The sequence below is a fragment of the Phymastichus coffea genome, unplaced genomic scaffold (assembly GCF_024137745.1).
Source record: "Phymastichus coffea isolate CEN01 unplaced genomic scaffold, Cenicafe_Pcof_1.1 PCOF00008, whole genome shotgun sequence".
In the NCBI taxonomy this organism is placed as follows: domain Eukaryota; kingdom Metazoa; phylum Arthropoda; class Insecta; order Hymenoptera; family Eulophidae; genus Phymastichus; species Phymastichus coffea.
In genome coordinates, this window is record NW_026706819.1 from 7333396 (window position 1) to 7354595 (window position 21200).

Sequence of the window (21200 nt, forward strand, 5' to 3'; positions counted from 1 at the left end):
TATTCAACTGGTACTCGCTTTCTTTACCGATTTGCATCATTCCCCACAAGGGATACCGTGTAACAGATTCGACACTGCTACTTATTTTAAAGGGGAAGGGTAAGAGAGGCGCATTCGCTCTAGATATAATCGGGAGAGATGGCGAGTAAATAAACTAAACTTAATTACTTAGTACGACGACAAAATCTTTTATTATTTACAATAAAATAAATAATAAAGAACGCTTAACATAATCATTTGATCTAATCATTACCTAATACATTACGCTCGACGAACGATGTATACGACTTATTTTAATTCGATGAAGAACCTTGCGCAGTGGCCGGCGAGTAAAGGCCTGGCTACAACGCACCTACTATCAACCGTGCACACAATTAAGTACGGTGAAAGATCAAACAAAGGTAGTCGGCGAGTTATTGCCAGGCTACCTACTGTTCGTGCGGCCGCACATCACTGCGAGAGAGAGAAAAAACCAGGAGAAAGAAATGACCAGACCTTTTATTTCTCCTCGATGATCCCCGTGAGGTAAAGGTGGTAGTGGCAGAATAGGCCGATCACCAGACTTCTCGCCGTTAATGTTGCTGCCGGCATAGGTGGTGCGCGCAACAACGAATGGCTAGGGCGTGGAGCTGCGCAGGATGAAAGACAGTAAAAAAAAGTATCTCTCATCGCAGAAACCACAAAGAGATCAAGGCGCGAGAGAATTTTCAGTCGGCTGGCCTATATAACTGGCTGATGCTGAGTGACACAACGGAAAACTTCTCCGTGGCCAGTGACCCCACTTAGCCTAATTTTTAGGTGGCATGCGACAAAACGCTAATTGCTCGTGCATCGCTCGCCTGCCTACACCTGCTTAGTGCGTGCCTATACGCGTTTGCTCTCTCTCTCTCTTCTCTCTTTCTTCCACTGCAGCGTTCCCTTTCACTTTCTTCGGGCTATTTCAACCGGGCCTGGCAATTTATGATGGCTGAGAAAGAGATACAGTATTAGACGCATGTAAAATAGTGCGCCCGATACTGATCATTGCGCCTGACCAAGGGCAGAGGGGAGAGGAATTAGCGAAAAGCAGGCTGCTGCCTGCTCTCGTCACAATATCACCGGAAAAATGATCAAAATATTACCCTCAATTACATAGAATATCTTACAGTTGTTTTTAATGCACGTTTACGTCTCTACTATTTTCCTTCCCAGTGGAAAGTTACAGAGATTGTTTTAATACCAAAAACCCGGTAAAATGAACATGAGCAAAATTTCAACAAAATCGATGCTGTGTTTGCTCATAATAGAGAATAAACGCACATGTGGTCGTCGCTAAGACCTTCTTTGCACATATCCATCGTATTCCGGACGACCCTGTGTGACGATTTATAATTGTAGACGAAATATGGATGTATCAATATACTCCCGATACAAAAAAAAAACAGTCAAAACAGTAGATTGTTAAAGGTGAACAGGCTCTAAAGAAGGCAAAGATGATTAACTCGCTTATCAAGTTTGTGGCCACTGTTTTACCGGATGTACGTGGAATCATCGACTGAAAACAGGACAAAAAGATTTGGTGCTCAGTGATTTATTTCCAAACCTAAAAAAAGTGTCTTATCGAGCAGCGATTCATTTCGAGATCATGACACAAACAAATGGCTATTTTAAAGAAATCCTAAAATAATATTTTTCTGATAGCTTAGAGAAACTGAAAAGACGTCTGGAAAATTACATCGAGCTGAACGGATATTTTGTTAAAAAATAAAAACAAATCTGCCTAAAAAAATAGTTAATCTATCTTTTTCTAAGGATTTATTGATACATCCTCGTATTTAATGTGTCCTATATTTATTAGTTCACGAGAATAAATTATGAATTTGTTTTTTTTAGAAAATGTGTTTCAGACAAAAGTTGTGGAAGTATGGAAGTTCCAAAAGTATGGAAGAGGACATCTGATGATGATCTTCAAACTGACCTTAACTTTGACCTTTAAGGTTTTCTCAGTCAACTGGGATTTTTAAACAGGAACCTACGTTTTTTACATCAGATTTGAAAAGAGTGCAAAATTTTACGTCTAAAATGATATTTATAAGTTTCTTTCAACCTCGAGTGTCGATTGAAGGTCAGTGCTCAAAATTTATGCAGTAGCTGTTTATCAGAGTGTTTTGACATCTCAACGTTTCAAAAGTATAAGAAAAATCAACTTGAAATATGATAATGACCTTGAAAAGGCTGATCTTACGGTCATTTTCAAGATCAATGAAATAACAGTTGTTTCTTGAATCAAAATATTTAATTTTGACATCAGCTTTAAGAAAGAAAACAAATATTCAACGTAATAATTTAATCAATTTAATTACTGTTTGTAACGAGCGGGCTCGTTAAGAAATAGATGAGTGATATTTGAAATAGCGCGCCATGCGTAAAAGACCCGCGCAGCGAGAAAGAGAGAGAGAGAGAGATAGCTACGACACGCGGGCTCTAAAGAGTACACGTGAGACCGGCAAGCGGATAACACGCGCTCTGAATCCTTCTATCGATTTTGTGAGGAAAAGTTGAGCGACGTATCGATCTCACGGGTTGGGAATCTGCGAAGTCCGAGCACGGTGACTGCGGAAGGAAGAGAGTAAAGGTCAACGTGTGAGGACGAGCAAATCGAAGGCCGCTATCGGAACAGGGAGAGCCGACTCGTCGCCCACAATCCACGAGGATCCACTCATAGGCCTCCCAGCCTCGACAACTCTGGGCGACGACCCCTACGTAACCAGGCTCTAGATATAAAGCGAAGCTGTCTGCAGCAGCGTTCGTTCGTGTAAGTCTCCTCCTTTGTATCCCGGATTACGAGCGGAAATTCCGACAAGTGAGCGCTTGTAAACAGCGTCGGCTGCGTGTTGACCGAATTTGTATTTTCTGTCTCTCTCTCATGCGTGCGTACGGTTAGATCGTGTACCGTGAATCTCTCGGCCAACGTGAGTTGTCGCGCCTATGTAGTTGTGAGAAGCGAATAAACCCGGCAAAGATACATTATTAAGCCGACATATTTATTCGACAATCCTAGACATTCTCGACGTTCCCTTTCCCCCTCGCACCGTTTTCGAAGAACCTTCGACCATCGCTTTTCTTTGTTGTTTCGTGCTTTCGCGCTCGTTTTCAGGCTGTGCGTCCAGCACAGAGCTAGCCGAAAAGAGGAAAACAGCGGTGACATATAGATTTTTCTAACGGACGACGATTTACTTCTGAAGAAATCAACAACCGTTACATGTTAGACTTACAATACCGGTCATAAATTTCCGAAAATTTTGTGAAACAAAAGCTATTATTTAAACAAGAATATCTCCGATTCTATTAATCGTAGAATAAAAATCAAAAAGACAAATTTAAATAGAGGTGAATTAGTAACTTTTTATAGGATATAAAGTTTTTGAAGTAATTTTGTCTATTTTTTTATATTATTTGTAAAAGGGTCACTTTTCCAAAGTTTTTTTTAAATTCTCGAATCACTTGTATTTTTGAAAATATCGGTGATAGGTAAAAAATTCTGATGAAGATTGATAGATCTTAAAAAAAACCTAAACTTTATCATTCACAGCCTTTTTCGCTACGATGCTTATTTAAAAAGTTATAAGCGATTGAATATGATCACTGACGAAAAGTGATGTGTAGACTTACCCATTTTAAATGCACACACTCACACTTGAGTAAATCGTCTGGAACTGCAGAAATCGGAAAAATAGTCATTACAAAAGTTTTACGATTTAGATGAAGTGTCATATGGTGACCTTGGATTTATCCTTGAATTTAATTTCCAAGATCATATGAAGGTCAACTTTTTTTCTATCAAAAAGTATATAAAAATGTTGTTAAAATTGTAAAATAAACTTGTGTTACTAAACTTTGAATTTCACCTATCATTAATTTTTTTATTATTAATATAATTATTTTTGTATTGTACACGCCACTATTTTTTCACTATAAAATTATTATTATTCTTATTGTTGCTGTCGTTTCTGTTCTTCTTATTCTTGTTTTCGAAACCTAACAAGTATTATATTAACCATTTTTTTTATTTTGGCCTAATGAAAAAAAGATATATTTAAACTGGCTTCTCGACCTTGAAATGACTTTGGGATTTGTAACTAGTAGAATTATTCTAAACGTAAAATTTTCCGTTCTTTTCATTTCTGTGATCAAAATTAGGCGTTTCTTCATATAACCTTGAAGATTGAGTTCAAGGATATATCATATGGCACTTCTCTCTAAATACTACAACTTTTGTAATAACTATATTTCCGGTTTCTGATATTCCAGAGCAGTTATTCAAGTGAAATTGTGTTCATTTAAAATGGGTCAGTCTACATATCACTTTTCGTCAGTGGTGATATTCAATCGTTTGGAACTTTTAAAAAAAGTATCGTAGCGAAAAAGGCCGTGAGTGATAAATTTTAGGTTTTTTTCAAGATCTATCGATATCTATCAGAATTTTTTACCTACGAGTATTACAAATATTTTCAAAAATATAAGTGATAAAAATTTTTTTAAAAGCTTTGGATAATTGACCCTTTTTAAAGGGATATAGAAAGTAGAAAAAATGATTTAAAAAATTTTCGCGTCCCGTAGAAAGTTAGTATTTCGTCTCTACTTGAATTTGCATTTTTGATTTTTATTCTATAGCAGTAGAATTGGAGATGTTCTTATTTAAAGAATGACTTTTCTGCCACAAAATGTTCGGAATTTTATGACCAGAACTGTATATATATAACATGAGCGATGAATTATTAAATAAATAAAGAAAATGAAAAAAGTGTCATTTGCGCGCGAAATCTTGCATATGAACACCGGAAAATTGTGTTGTAACTTCAGGATTGTTCAGCGATCCTTGATCGAGCATTCATTATATCACGGGAAACTATCGGCTAAAGTTTGATTTTTAGTTTTGCTCGCAATATATCGGCTAGGTGATATAAAAACGAGACGCAAAATACAAGCCTGATACGACAACGTACGTAGTGCTCAGACTCTGCCGGTTGACTTGTCAAGAAGCAAAAGAGATTCCTATTTTCTTCCTCACTATGAATTCTGACTTATGAGTGCGACACTCTCTCGCACGCTCCTGCATACATGTCGACTTACAGCATGATTTTCTTTCTCTATCACACTTTAATTTGACTTGGCTTAAAAAGAACTCTTTCTGTTCTCTTCTGCCCATACTGTATTCGGGATGTGTGCACTCCCTCTTTCACTTACTTATATAAGATTTATGATTACGATTTATATCAAGATATTGAATGAGAAAATGGGTTGATGTAATTATTATTATTTTTAACATTATTCTAAATAGTAAATAGCGGAATGCAAGGCATAATAAATAAGTTTCAAGTCGTTTAGTACTTTGGTGGCTCGGTTTCCACTAAATGAAAAATTCTACTCCTGACTCTTCTAAAAGTTGTAAGGAGATTGGTTGTATACTTCTCATGACTATAGGAAACCAAGAATAATGCATACATTTACTCAGTATACCTTTACAGCATAAAAACTATCGTACTTGTTGAAGTAACAATAATAATATTAATAACTATATAAAGAAAAATATCCATGGTAATATCTTCATTAGAACGATTTTCAAAAACTAAAAAAGAAAATTTTCAATTTTTACTGTATATCATTGGCTGGATCCTTTAACCGAAATAGATTAACATTTGTAAGTGAATAATAAAATAAATGATAACTGAAAAATTTGTAGGTGCATGCAGGGAATCGTAGCAGACCTCATGAAAGAGTAACAAGTTGCATAAGATTGCAGGCAGTAAAGTTATTAAATTAGAAAGCAAAGTCTAAGTTATCACCAGCCAAGTTGCCAGTGCCTTTCCAGCGAAGTGGTTAAACAGACTGTGACTGTTAATTACCAAAATAGCTCATAAACACTCCTGTGATTAAGGACTTGAAGACATTAATCACTATGAGTACCAACACTTCAAAAACTTCGAGGCACTTCCAACCCAAGTTTTCTACTAGCATCATATACCGCTCTAACATATACGCCACCCGTTCCATGTACGACAAAACCTACCACGCCAGTGCATTATTCGGCTACAACAAATCGTCTTATAATAGGTCTCCTTTCATTTTTAAATGTATTTTTTATGTAATGCTTTTTTCATTCTTAGATTTAGATGGCTTTTAATCATTGAAAAATAATTAATTAATACTATTAAATAAACTCTAGCAACCCGTCGTATTCCAGAAGGTATAAAACGTTGTCAAGTGGGAAAATTGTTTTTGCAACGTTATGGAAAACTATTCATACTGTATTTTTTCCTTGACTATGTAAAAAGATGAGTATTTCATTCAATGGCATATTGGTATTTAGTGGCCTTTATTCATTTTCTGCTATAAAAATGAAACCATCATCTATTATACAGTTAATGTCTTGAACTAATTTGGTTTTATTTGAATAATGATGACTATAATGATCATCGTGACTGACAAAGTTTAGGTACGTCTGAGGCATAATGCAGTTTCAGGATTGCTGTTAGCTGGATATTCACTTAAACTGGCTAAAAATTACCGTTGAAATATATATATATATATAGGATAGATGAATTGATCTAAGTAAGGAAATCGGATAAGACAAGCAATAACAGTTTTGCTATATCTTTGTCGATAAATTTTCTGTTAAATTACAAAGAGTATAGCCGGGTTTCAACATTGATTTAGGTCCTAAGCCATTTTCGTAAATTAACTGTGGGATCGTGTTTGACCTAAAAAAGAAGTTTTTTTTTTTAAATTTTCAGCTTATAAGATGAAGCTGTAGCAAGATGGGACACCAAAAACCTTTTTTCATGACTTTTTTCATTCTTTTTCCTATAGCTTAGCCGCATTTCAACATTTTTAGTCGAAATTTCTTGAGTTTTATTTCTGAGAAAATTTCCTAACAGATACATGCTCTTTTATTTAACTTGAAAAAGCCTAAAAAAATCACTTTTCATAAAAAAATTGTACTTTTTCCGACTTTTTTACTTTTTTTCAATTTCTCGGTATGTCATCTTAATTTCGCAAACTTTTCACCCATACCATTCGATTCCTCGTTATAAATTACATGAAAATATGTATTTTAAAATTAAGATATCAATGCAAGTCCTTTCGTCTCAAACGAGAAACGCAGCGGAAACAACATTTTCCACGATTTTTCGTATATTATCGACTAAAAAAAGTATCCTACGTATTTGTAATCACCGCCATCCGATTTCTTGTCAAAAAATTTATGAGAATTCATCCCGAATTATTTTAGTTTTGAAGTAAGTCGTCCAAGGGTCTACGCTATAAAGTGTAGAATCAACTATCTGCGATATGTAGTTTTTATGTGGTTCATGACTACTTCTTACTCTATTCATTTTTTATCAATTGTAGTTGGAAATATAACGAATCGTTTAGAAAGTCCATACGGTTCGCCAAATGAAATTGAAAAGTAAATATCGATACATTTCCAGTTATAATTATTAAGCTTCAATACATGGTACCAATTGATTTTGTCTAAAATCGTATTTACCATATATACGTGTTTAATTTAGCAGTCAATAAGTGTGAAGCAATATGCGATATTCAAAATATTCTTGTAATGAGTTACCGTGTACATGTGCTGCGCACCATCGGTACTCTTTCGCTCGTCGAACCATCCCACTCTCGCGGCGTCCTACACAGTCCAAGCTGAGTAACCGTCGAGTATTCACGGTGCCTTATCGCTTGTACTAAATTTTATTTATCAAAAGCATTTAGTTCCATTTTATATTTTCATAAGTGTATTTGCTCTATTTCTTCGGCCTTTATTATCACGTTTGCGTCTCGACTCTCGTACAACATATAAAATCTCTAATTAGACTGCGAAATGGACTGTATTCACATGTTAGACGAGTATTAGTTAGTTTTTATTTTGTATTAAAGATTTTTATTGAATTAGTTGAGTTGATACTAAGGGTATAATCATAATACTGAGATTAATTGTCAATAGTAGTTCTAGTTATATAACACGTATAGTATTGAAATGTACTTCTACCTATAATTTGAAAGCTGTGGCATCAGTACATAAATTTACGGTTGAATTCATTTTAAGAATAACTGAATTATAATTTCGATTCAACAATTGCCGAAACTCAAATTCATTAATTAATATGTTATTAATTCAATTTTTGCATGGTCATTTTAATAAAATGACAATTACTTTTTGTATATATAATTAATATACGAAACTTTAATAAAAATTATAAATAAAATTATTATTCAAGCTCTGAAAATAACTAAATAATATTAAAATTTTATAACTACTAAAAACATTTTTATTTTGACAAAATACACTAGGTTTTTAGAGTAATATATATTTAATTTGATTAAAAATTGATTTTTGATCAATTGTCACAAGTCGATTGTGTTCAGATCATTAATCCTAATAGATTTTGAAATATCTTAACTTTTTAAGATCATTCATTTTTTCTAGGATGTTCTTGACACATCAGCTGAAACAAAAAATAATGACAGTAACCAATGCAAAAATTTTAGAATCAATTTACGTAGGTTTCCAGTGACGTCAAACAAAATAATTGATACTGCCGAAGAAGCTGCTGTAGTTTCTGAGCAGTTTTCTATTAATAACGAAATAGGTTAAAAATTCTGCTAAAATACAGAAAAAAAAAATTTTCAATCCAACTAAAAAAAAAAAAAGTTGAACAGGAAAATATGAGTAAACTGTTTAATAATCCCAATACATTAGATCCTGAAAATCAAAATGTTACTGCAAATGTTGCACCTACGTCGCGAAGTAAATCTAATATAACAACCAGTTGTCGCAGGTTTTAAAGTTTAGGTAGTTGGAAGACTTAAATGAACAAACGGATTCTCAAACATTATCACAATCATCAACGTCAGATCTTTTATTTCGGCTGAAAATTAGCGCTCCAACAGATGTCGATTACGTTGTATTATGGGAGGGGGGATAAATAAGTCTTCACAAAATCCAAGAGATGGCGCTCGTCACGCTAAATTATGATGTTTTTGGCAAGCAATACTACTATCTAGATATCGTTTAAAGTTTCAGCTCGATTCATTAAGTTGTTTTTTTGTGAGCGTTGGTTGTACAAAAAGTTATTGGTTTATTTGAAAAATGAAAAAAACAGAGTTTCGAGCGGTGATAAAACATTTTCATTTTAAAGACCTTACACCAAAAGAAATCACAGTTGAGTTGAAAACCGTTCATGGCAAGTCTTCCTCTGTGTTTAAGACTGTTTATAACTGGATAAATGAATTTAAACGCAGCCGTACAACAACAAAAGATAAACCGCGCTCTGGACGCCTCGTAGAAGTGAGTATGCCCGAAATGGTCAACAAAATCCACGATATGGTGTTGAGTGATAGAAGATTAAAACTGCGAGAATTAGTTGAGGCCACAGGGTTTCAAAGGGTACAATCATTTCAATTTCGCATGAAAAATTGGGGATGAAAAAAATATCAGCAAGATGGGTGCCGCGTTTGTTCACTGTTGAAAACAAACGAACCCGCGTGGTCGCCTCTGAGGCTCTTTTGGCACGCATACGTCGTAATCCAGAAGACTTTTGGCGTCGACTCGTAACTGTAGACGAAACATGGGTACACCACTACACTCTTGAAATCAAAGAACAGTCCAAACAATGGATTACCGCAGGATAACCAGCCCCAAAGAAGGCAAAGACAGTAAAGTCAGCTGGCAAGATTCTGGCCACGGTTTTCTGGGATGCGTATGGAATCATCTACAGCGAACTTTGGTCTTGGAAGAGGATGTGATGAGAGCGAGCGTTGCGCTTACTTTCACTGAGTATTTTTTCTCTTTCCTCTCTCTCAAAAGGGCATAGTGGCCAGCGTTGAGAGCATTTCGGATGCGCCTAATGCATGGCCTTTGTTTTCAGCCGACGGAGATCGCCGAGCGAGACCGAGCCGACCTGAAGCCACTGGAGTGGATGACACTAGGTGTTAGAAAAAGAGAGAGAGAGGGGCGTGTGTGCCCCACGCTGATTTAGGCAGGCGTGCGACGCGTAACCAATTAGCGCCTTAGTTGCGTGCCACCTAATAAGTAGGTCAAGTGGGGATCAGAAAAAAGTCGAAAGAAGCTGTCGATTGCGGTGAAGCGTGCGGACAGTAGAGTACAGTACGGCACCCCAAGGAGCAAGGAGTTAATTTCCAAAGCTACTCTGGGACAGAGACAAGGAGAAGCACACCAAATAAATTGCCAGTGCCCTTTACCAATACCTCTGCAAGGAACGCTCCCGGGGAAGAAGCCGACTAGGAATTGACCCAGCGACGGCCTGCATCACCATCCGCAGGGCGCAGCCAGGCCTTCCCAACGTCTAGCACAGTTAGAAACGTCAAGGCCAATTTTATTCTCTCTTTCTCTCTCTCTCTCTCTCTCTCTCTCTCTCTCTCTCTCTCTCTGGTGGTATGGCGTTTGTGTAAAAGTCAAGTAGGTGGCAAGGTGTTAGCGCGCCGGCTACCTGCTGGTAATTATACAGGGTGTTAATTAAGTCCCGGGACGCCTGAATATTTTCTGAAGTACTTCAGTTCTGAAAAAGGTCAAGGTCATTCCTTTAGTAACTTTCAACGCGGAATCCGATGGTGACCTTGGATTTGACCTTGAGATTGACCTTCAAGGTTATTTCAAGGTCAACTTTGTTTTTTTAAATGGGAACCCCTATTTTTGACAACGGCAATCGAAAGAGCGGAAAATTTTACGTCCAAAACGGTATTTTTAAATTTTTTTTCATGGCCTTGAGAAGGTCGATTTAAGGTCAAATGCTTGAAAAACTGCCTAAAAGCGTTTTTTTAATTTTTAAGATATCGAAAAATGACCTCTACAAAATTTGTTCAGAACAGAGTGGGCCACCGAATGCACCAAAAACCTTTGACCTTTAACCTCATTTTGAAGGTCATTTCAAGGTCGAAGTGTTTTTTGTAATGGAAACCCCTATTTTTGACCCCGGATTCGCATATAGCGCGAAATCAGAAAGAAACATTCAAAACGCAGTGAGTGGAAAAAACTTATCCGGCCAAAAAACTGTACCTATGTCTCTGCTTGCTCCTCATTTAAAACAACTTGACTTTCGCTTTGGATAATCCGTTACTTTATTATTCAAACAATCAAAGATCAAAGATAAGGTCACTGTAACATGCTCTCAGTAGAATTTAATAAATTTAGCCCGAAACATTTTGTAAATGTTTCGCGAATAATATTGGATCTAAATTTCACATGACCTTAGCGATGAACGTCGTGGATCAATCGAAACTCAACATAATACCTTATCCAAACGTCGGATTTCGCGCTATGTGCTAATCCGGGGTCAAAAAGAGGGGTTTCCATTACAAAAAACACTTCGACCTTGAAATGACCTTCAAAATGAGGTTAAAGATCAAAGGTTTTTGGTGCATTCGGTGGCCTACTCTGTTCTGAACAAATTTTGTAGAGGTCATTTTTCGATATCTTAAAAATTAAAAAAACGCTTTTAGGCAGTTTTTCAAGCATTTGACCTTAAATCGACCTTCTCAAGGCCATGAAAAAAAATTTAAAAATACCGTTTTGGACGTAAAATTTTCCGCTCTTTCGATTGCCGTTGTCAAAAATGGGGGTTCCCATTTAAAAAAACAAAGTTGATCTTGAAATAACCTTGAAGGTCAATCTCAAGGTCAAATCCAAGGTCACCATCGGATTCCGCGTTGAAAGTTACTAAAGGAATCACCTTGACCTTTTTCAGAACTGAAGTACTTCAGAAAATATTCAGGCGTCCCGGGACTTAATTGACACCCTGTATATGGCCAGAGTATTAAGGTAAAATAGCGATCCGTCAAGGCGATCTTCTGCCGGGTGGTTTCGCTTAGCGTAATTAGGGTAAGTCGGTTTGTCACCAAGGCGGCTACCTGCTGGGCGACACGTTTCGTTGATCGCTAATATTTTGTAAGAACAAGTAAGTTTATTTGTCTTTCTGTTTCCTTTTGTGTGTTGTATATGATAATTATTCCGTTATGTTCATTAGTGTTTAAGGTTTCTATAAGTTTGTGTAAATATAATTTGATAAATGATTTAATGGTTCTCTGAAGCGTGATATTAATTCATATCCCGACCTTTTTCCTTCCTCCTCTCCGATTTCTTCGAGCGAGAGCGCCTCACTTGCCCACCGAAAAGTTTGTAACGATGCAATTTCGTTACAATAATATCATTGCTTTTTCAGTAAAATCACACCATATTAACAGTAAAATATACGAATACTATACAGGGTGTCCCATTTTAAAGGAACCACCCCGAAATTTTCGACGGTTAGCGTTGTACAAAAAAATTGTTCAGACAACAGTTGTTTGGGACAATGGGGGCAACCTTTCTGTGAAATCCGATTTGACCTTGAGATTTATTTTCAAGGTCATTTGTAGTTTAAAGTCATTTTTTGAATAGGAACCTATATTTTTGATCCCGGATTCGGAAAGAGCGGAAAATTCTACGTTTAGATAACGTATTATGTGTGGGATGCGGTTAACCCCCCCCCCCCCCGCCTAAGGTCATGTAGGGGTCTAATTTATGATTTTTTTTATCTATGCACAGGGATGATCGGGCAAGGGTAAGGTTAATTGTAATAACCCAATAACTCCAATACCCAATAACTTGATAACCCCAATAACCCCAATAACGCACTAACCAAGAGATATTTTGAATAAGGACCCCCATTTTTTATCCCAGATTCGAAAAGAGCGGGAAATTCTACGTTTAGATAAAATATTATGTTGAGGGAGCGGTTCACCCCCCCCCCCCCATCCCACCGGGCAAGGGTGAGATTAATAAGGTATTGATTACCCAGACAGTGAAGGCAAGGTATTGATTACCCAGCCAATGAAGGTAAGGTATCGATTACCCAGACAATGAAGACAAGGTATTGATTACCTAGCCGGGTGCTGCGGATAATACCTTGCCGCAGCACGATATCGGCCTTGACATGCCCCGAGAGACAACTGAATATCAACAATTTCGTTTCTCGAATAATCCGGCATATTCCCTCCTTTTAAGACGACTAATAAAATTACACTTGAACTATCCTGAGAAGGACTGTTCGCGAATCACTATTGTCATATACAATACTAAAAAAGTGTTATTAAAAAATTTAGTTGAAACTTTGTAGGCTTCTCCGGAATCACACTAGAAAAAAGAATGGAAATAACATGTTATCCCACAAAATGGAAAATGACACTTCTCATGAAGGCTTTGAATACATGAAGTCGACTTTGAAAATCAACCTGAAGTTTAAGCTCAAGGTCACTGTTGTTTGACCCTACAATTTTTTTGGGATATTGGGGTTATTGCATTATTGGGGTTATCGGGTTATTCGGTTTTGGAGTTATTGGGTTATTACAATTAACCTTACCCTTGCTCGATCATCCCTGTGCATAGATGGAGAAAATCATAAATTTGACCTCTACATGACCTTAAGCGAGGGGGGGGGTGGTTAACCGCACCCCACACATAATACGTTATCTAAACGTAGAATTTTCCGCTCTTTCCGAATCCGGAATCAAAAATATAGGTTCCTGTTCAAAAAATGATTTTGACCTTCAAATGACCTTGAAAATGAATCTCTAGGTCAAATGGGATTTCACAGAAAGGCTGCCCCCATTGTCAAAAACAACTGTTGTCTGAATAATTTTTTTGTACAACGCCAACCGTCGAAAATTTCGGGGTGGTTCCTTTTAAATGAGACACCCTGTATAGATTATAAATCTAACACAGATGCCACCAGTGGAATAAAAAAATAAACATGTGATTGCCTTAACGGGCTGAGAAGTATCAGTTGCTGTTGTGACGTAGCTGCTATAATTTATTATTTAGCTAATGTAAGGTATCATTCTAAAACATTCAAGCCTAATTAAAAATTGACGACTGTTTTTGGAAAAGAGCGGTCGATTTGGATAGGATTGAAGATAATGAAACTGAAAATGAAAGTGAGAAAGAACCTGTTGCTGATGAAGCTAATCAAAAAGAAATTTTTCATGAGTATAACGAACAAAAGTCAAGAAGTGATTCCGACGATAGACTATAAAAGTGACTAAAGTGATGAAGTGATATTTCTATGTTGAATTTTAATATATATTATAAACAAAAAACGTTAATTATGAAAAAATAAAGAACATATTTTTATCTAGAACGTCTTAAATATTTACTTTTACTCATTTGTCATACATTATTATACTATTTTCTTATTTGAACTATTTTAAGTACATGAATATCTGCATAGACATAAACGTACACACACATATATATGCATATGCATACGTATATTGTGACGGTAAACGTCTTATTAGCGCTAACGGCCCAACCATGCGGCAGCCCGCGAGGGCAGCACCTACCGGTTGGGGAAAATGTGTGACGAGGGAATTCGGCACGCGACAGGACGAAACGCGTGCGTATGAAAATAAGACAATCGAGGATCAGCTATCGATATCGCCTGAGAGGAGTCGAGGATTAGAATTCGATCGCCGAGCCGTGCAGCGAATATCTTGAATATTTTCTCGAGTTTCCCGAGTGCCGAGACGAGCTGATCCAAGCCTGCAGGAGCCGTGCCTGATACTGAACACTACGAGTGTGCGTGCAAGCGTGCGTGAGAGGAGAGTTTCGCCATCGAGGGCGAAACCGTGAATGAGAGGCAGCATCACTCGCATATAAACGTTTGCCGAAAGACTATTATGTGCTGTAAGAGCCTCCTTCTTCGTATCACTTGTTTCCCGTGCGAGAATTAATAAGGTAAGCTGGCCAGCTTAATTTCGCGATCACGACAGAATTGCTAAATAACTAATCTCTCGTACTCGCTATAAAACGTGCATGTATTATCTCGGCAAACAAAGAACGGCGAGCGATCCGACTCCGCATGTTATTGTCGCGCGAACGTCCTGTAAACATAAACACGCGGGCCGAATACAGTGTACAGTTTAGAGGAAATAAACGATCTCGCATGTGATATTGATTGGAATTTCATCGTATTTATTTCAATAGCAGATAGTTTGTTGATTGACACCCGTTCCCTTCTGCTCTCCGGTTTTCGTGTTTGAACGTATAGGTAATCACGCCCGCTCTTCGATACGATCGTGCGCATTAAATTGAATAAATGGTATTAACCCCTGAACGACGGTCAGAGCACGAGCAGTAATAAATATATTACGATAACGGCTAATGATGGTAGCCAATTCCAACTCCCGCCGGCATTCACTGTGATGATTCATTTTCCGGTCCAGAGAGAATGAGAAGTTAGAGCTGCTAGACTCATTAAGAGTGAATGTGTCGAGTCTAACGAAGGTATTAGACCAAATATACAACAACTGCAGCAATGTGAAAAGCCAACTGGATGACCAATTCGCCAGGATTAGCGCATTGGAAAATGCCGAAAACAGAAACGTACAGCAAGACAATGCAAATAATTCTAGTGAAATGCGACAACAAGAAAACACGCGTAGGAGCGTCGCATTTCAAAATACCTTCACCTACCATTACGACACCAGGTCACCTCAAAGTACTCCAGCTGGACCCGGACAGAGGCCCACGGGGACCACCGGCAGGACCCCCCGCCGGACGCTCCCTTTCGGAGAGGGTGGACAGCATCAACTCAACGGAGTTAATGCTGAAGTGAATAACCACCCGCCCAAGGGTTTGTTGTCTGCTGAAATGACCACCCGCTAGCACATGGTCATCTCAGCAGACAACAAACCGTTGGTCAACTACAAGGGATGTTGGTCGCATTGTCCGAGGATGGAAACTCAAGTTTTCAGGAGAGGGCAATGCGAGTATCGACACCTTCCTGTCTAGGCTGGATAACTTGAGGAATGGCGCGGGACTCACAGAAGACGAGATGCTCCTAACCGTATCAGAGCTACTCGTCGGTCCCGCCCTTACCTGGTAGGAGGCGATGTGTGAAGGAAGAATCGCTCTCCTACGCCGAATTTGAGATGGACGCAGGGAATGGTTCGGGACCAGCGGACAACAGCAATGCCGTCTGATGAGGGAGGTTCAGAGCCGATATCAGGGCCCCGATGAACCCGTTAATGTTTACATCGCCAACATGATGGGGCTGATGAAGCGGCTAAATCCCCAGATGACGTCTGATCGCCAATTGGACCTGTTACACGCCAACCTTTTCCCGGACATTCAGGGCCAAGTGTGGAGGTCCGAAGCGAGCTCCATACGAACCCTGAACGCGCTAGCCACGGCAGCACAAAACAGCTTGCACCAGAGAAAGGCGGAACGGGTGATACCTGATCCACAATCAACTCTGTACCCGGAGTTAGCGTACCACCCTCGCATCGATGGAAGCAAGGGCGGCAAGGGCAAAGTGGCATCGATGTCCAGCGATAAGCCGGATGTTAGCGACAGTTTTGACCGTATGGAGAAAGTGCTGGAGAACGTGACGCACCAGGTCGTCTATACACCGACACCCTCGGGGGTGACACCTAGTCCAAGCCTAGAGGCAGTTGACGGCGAGAAGAAGGCTCCACTCACCGATATACTAAGCAAAGTGCTGCTAACTCTCAAGGACATATCGGAAGGGATGAAGAATAACTTCGCCGGGAAAAACCTGACCTCAGAGGACCGAACTAAGAAGCCGGAAGCTCCTCGAAGACGGCAGAGAGATTTCTCCAAGCCCCTCAAATGCATCGAGTGTGGATTACTGGGGTACAGCAAAAAGTACTGTCCCCAATGCAACAAGGGAAACGAGCAAAGGAGTGGTTAGGTGGGGTTGACCCCATTCCTTAATCCCCTAAGACAAACCCCGTAAACGAGATCTCGCGGCCTTCGCCAACACAGTCAGTACCGATAGTAGCGAGCGTGTTGAGCGATGAGAGCGAAAATTCCCCTGGTGGCGCCAATGATGAACGCGGCGTTAAAGTGAACGAGGAGAAGGGGGGTATTGACGTTAGTAAAGCCCAAGACCCTAGACCGTCCGAGGTGGTGGCGAATGGATCGCGCACGCCCTTGAAGGCGCTGGTAACGGCAGATAAACCATCAAGGGGTACCCCCATGGAACCTCCGATCGTCCGAACCAAGATGGTTCGAACGACAAGTGGCGTCACTTTACCACGCGAGAGCACAGCGGCTAGCGCTATGGTGTGCAAAGAGTAAGACTCTGGAGCCGCCGAATCTGTTTCGCTATATTCCCCGGAACAGGAAACGCGCTGGTGGCTACCGATGAAAATAGGAGACTTCCAGATACGGGCTCTCTACGATCCGGGAGCTGCCACCCCAGCAATGGGTAGTAATGCTCTGCAGATAACGTCTGTGCTAGGTATCAGGTTAGATACCACCCACGCGGGTACGGCAGGACTACAAGGTGGTCGTAAGTTAATAATCGTTGGTCACGCCATGTTGCCGTTTACCGTGGGGGATATGACGATGCCGACGAGAGTAGCTATCCTCCCAACCCTCGTCGATAAATGTATCCTAGGAGTGAATTTCGTTAGGTTGTTTAGAGCGGTACTTGACCCTGACAACGATACGTTGCTGCTCAAGAAATCACGAACCAAGATGAAGCTAGAGGTAGCTAGCTTAGAGTCTGGTCCGAGATTAGCTACGATCGGACTAGCCGAGGTAACAGCCTCTCAACAGGCGACATTGCAGAGGACCATCGGCGAGGCCTTATCGCAGGCCCCCTTGGGACTGGGATGTGCGGCAAGCATTGAACACGAGATTCGGGTCGGTGGTACGAAACCGATCAAGCAGCGCTACTATCCAGTGTCACACAAGGTCGAGCAAGAAATGCATAGATTAGTAAGGGAGATGTTAGGCCAAGGGGTGATCGAGCCAGCGGACAGCGGCTGGTCGAGCCCAGTGGTTATGATACGCAAGAAGGATGGCTCGTATCGATTTTGTATAGACTTCAGGAAGGTCAACAAGGTCACCGAGCCAAGCGCGTATCCCCTACCATTTATGTAAGATATATTGAGGCGCTTACGAAACGCACGCTATATCTCCACACTCGTCCTCATTAGTGCGTATCATCAAATACCACTCAAACCCGAATCTCGACCTATCACTGCCTTTACCGTGCCCCGATTGGGGCATTTCCAGTTCGTACGAATGCCATTCTGTCTTTCGTACGCCGGTGCCACCTTCCAACGGTTATTAGATAGCGTGATCGGACCTGAGCTAGCGATTTTTTCTTCGCCTATTTGGATGATATCATCTTAGTATCGTCCAAATTCGAAGATCACCTGCAATATCTTAAAACCGTATTGGATAGGTTATGTCGAGCCGGACTCTCAATTAATCGAGAGAAGAGCGTCTTCTGCAAACCTGAGGCTAAATATCTGGATTTGTTAATTAACCGCGAAGGTATCAGGCCCGACCCTGAAAAGGTGCGCTCTATCGTAGAGTACCCACGACCAGGAAACGTGCGACAGCTGCGTACTTTCCTGGGGGTTACTTCATGGTACCGCCGATTCTTGAGTGACTTCGCCACACACGCTCAACCGTTAATAAGATTAACGGGGAAAAAATGCGAATATGTGTGGGGATCAGACCAAGAACAAGCCTTCGCCAAACTTAAGGCACTCATGATATCCGCACCGTGCCTCGGGTTACCGGTACCCGACGGGCAGTACGTGTTAGAAACGGATGCTAGCGCTACGGAAATCTGCGCCGTCCTGATCCAAAGAGTAGGAGACGGAGACCGAACATCGAGTACGATAGTAGAGTCCTTAACCCGGCGGAGCAAAACTACTCTGCCACGGAGCGTGAGTGCTTGGCGGTCGTATGGGCTATACAGATGTTCCGTCCGTACATAGAGGCATACCGATTCAAGGTGGTAATGGACCATAACAGTCTGAAATAGCTATACAATCTGAAGAACCCAATAGGACGTCTAGCCCGATGGGCTTTGCAACTTCAAGGCCATATTTTCGAGATCGAGTATCGAAAGGGGGCCGACAACGTATTGCCCGATGCGTTATCACGCGCTTTTGAGCCCACGAATGCTGAGGTTAGTAGGATGGACCAGCCGACGCCAGGGGACAAAGCCTGGTACGTGGAACAGTTCCGGCGCGTCGAGGACAACCCGGAAGACTACCTGGATTGGAAAATAGTTGGCAAAGTGATATATCACCATAAGCCAAGCTGTGACTACCAAGGCGAATATGGGTACGAGGACTCTTGGAAACTTGTCGTGCCACCGGAAGACCGAAAGGCGGTCCTGTTCGAGAATCACGACCTTGAGACCGCGGGACATTTGGGACGCGGGAAGACCTTCGCCCGCGTCGCCCAATCCTATTGGCCAGGGATGTACGCGGACGTCAAAGGTTACGTCCAAAAGTGTCAGGTTTGTCAGCAGTGTAAGGTCGAACAACAACTGCCGCGCGGACTCATGAGGAATCGGATGTTGTCCACACCTTGATAAGTAGTAGCGGGCGACATCGCCGGACCCTTTCTGAGGAGCCCTCGAGGGCACGAATACGTATTAGTGTTCATCGACTTATTCACGCGATAGGTCGAGTGCATACCTATACGTAGTCCCAATGATAAGACGATTGCGAAGGAACTCCGGGAACGAGTGATCCTGCGCAGGATATTTCCGCAAAGCTAGCACCAAAATTCGTGGGTCCCTACGTAGTCACTAAGGCACTCGGGGTCAACTCATACCGCCTTGCCAACCAACAGGAAGAGGTCAAGGAATTGGTTCACGCCAAAGATCTCAAACCTTATTATGAACAGGAGGAGACCTTGCCGGAAGATGAAACCCGGCAACGAGATGACAACGACGCCCCTACCACGGAGGGATCCAAGGCGACGAATGTCCCGCCTATGGCGAGCGATGCGATACCACGCGAAAACGGACGCGCCGTTATCAAGAATGACACGCCCAGGAACCACAGCGCGAATCATGTGAGCCACCCTCATTACATCCCTTCCGACCCCCTTGATAAAACCGTGACGATAGCCCCGACAAATAGTGTAGTAAAACGATCACGAGGACGACCTCGCAAGAACGCATTAACCATTCGGACCCCATCGCGTCAACAAGATCCACATATCCCCCCTCCCGTCGTTGTGAAAAGGAAGAGGGGTAGACCACCGAACACACCGATCACCGATGCATGAGGTCCTGCGATCGAAGGACCTGGGAGACCGACGCAAAGGTCCCCACCTTCGATCCCAGCGACGAAGGTCCTGGGCAGCCGAACGGGCGCCCATCTTCGATACACGAGGAAAGGGGTTGCCGATATTGACATGTAGAACTGTTGCAAGATGAAGATTTCGTACGAGCAGTTCGAGGAAGCGGCAGCCGCCCTCATTGGGCTGGACCTGGGTCCCGCCGTCGAGGAAGTCATGCACGCTGCCCTGCACCTCCTCGGCGAGAAAAGGGAAGAAGAGGAGCGAACACGGGTGCGAGCTCACGAGAGCTCGTTATCCGTGGTGATCGAGGAGGTCACGGACGAAGATCCCCAGCGCCCATCAACGGTGCAGGACGTCGTGCGCGAGGAGGCGGCACCGATACCCGGAGCACCCGCGGGAGCGATACCAATGAGGGCCCCACCGACTACCACGACAACCCAGACGGAGAAAGCCTCCACCGACGCGACCTGGCGCCCCAGGTTCACTAGCCAGGCATCCTCGACCGGCGAACGAACCTGGAAAGAGATAGTGGAGGGTTTGGGGGAGGTCGAACAAAGCTGGACCACCCTCAATACTCTCCAACGTGCCGTGTACGCGGAATACGACGCGTATACGACTGCGGGACACCGCCCCAGTAATATGGAATACTGGAGCAAGGTGGTGTCCCGCGGGCGCCAGTTCGCGCAAGCGCTGAAGGAGGTTCAGCGTCATCACGCCAGGCCCTCGAGGGCCCGGTCGGTGACGCACCTGCTGGCCCCACCCAACCTCCAGCTGCCGGAATCAGACCAGCGGCTCCGGAGGCCAGGTCGGAAGCCACAACACATCGGGGTCCGCGGACGTACAGAGTAAACCTCGTGGTGAATGTGGACGGCAGCAATGGGGATCAAGCAACTGGACGCATCCACATAAACCTTGTGGTGGAGTCCGCGGATGAGGACCCCACGGTCGAAAGACCGTTGTGGTCCGCCCCGAACCGACGTGACGGGATGCCGCTGACCCCCAGGGAGCGAGACCTCCCTCGGGGCACCCTATTCCGCGCACAGTGGGAAGGGTGCAACGTTTGCCATTACCCCGG

At 41.8% G+C, this 21200-nt stretch overlaps 1 protein-coding gene across 2 annotated transcripts in view; it reads left to right on the forward strand.

The window, feature by feature from the left end:
- LOC131669517 (ubiquitin carboxyl-terminal hydrolase 2-like) overlaps positions 1–21200 on the forward strand; it is a 759386-nt gene that overhangs the window by 167316 nt on the left and 570870 nt on the right. For both annotated transcript variants that reach the window (XM_058944435.1, XM_058944443.1), the window contains exon 2: positions 5723–6093. In XM_058944435.1, coding sequence (XP_058800418.1) covers positions 5939–6093 — 155 coding nt within the window. In that variant the 5' untranslated portion in view covers positions 5723–5938. The remainder of the gene's footprint in view (positions 1–5722; positions 6094–21200) is intronic.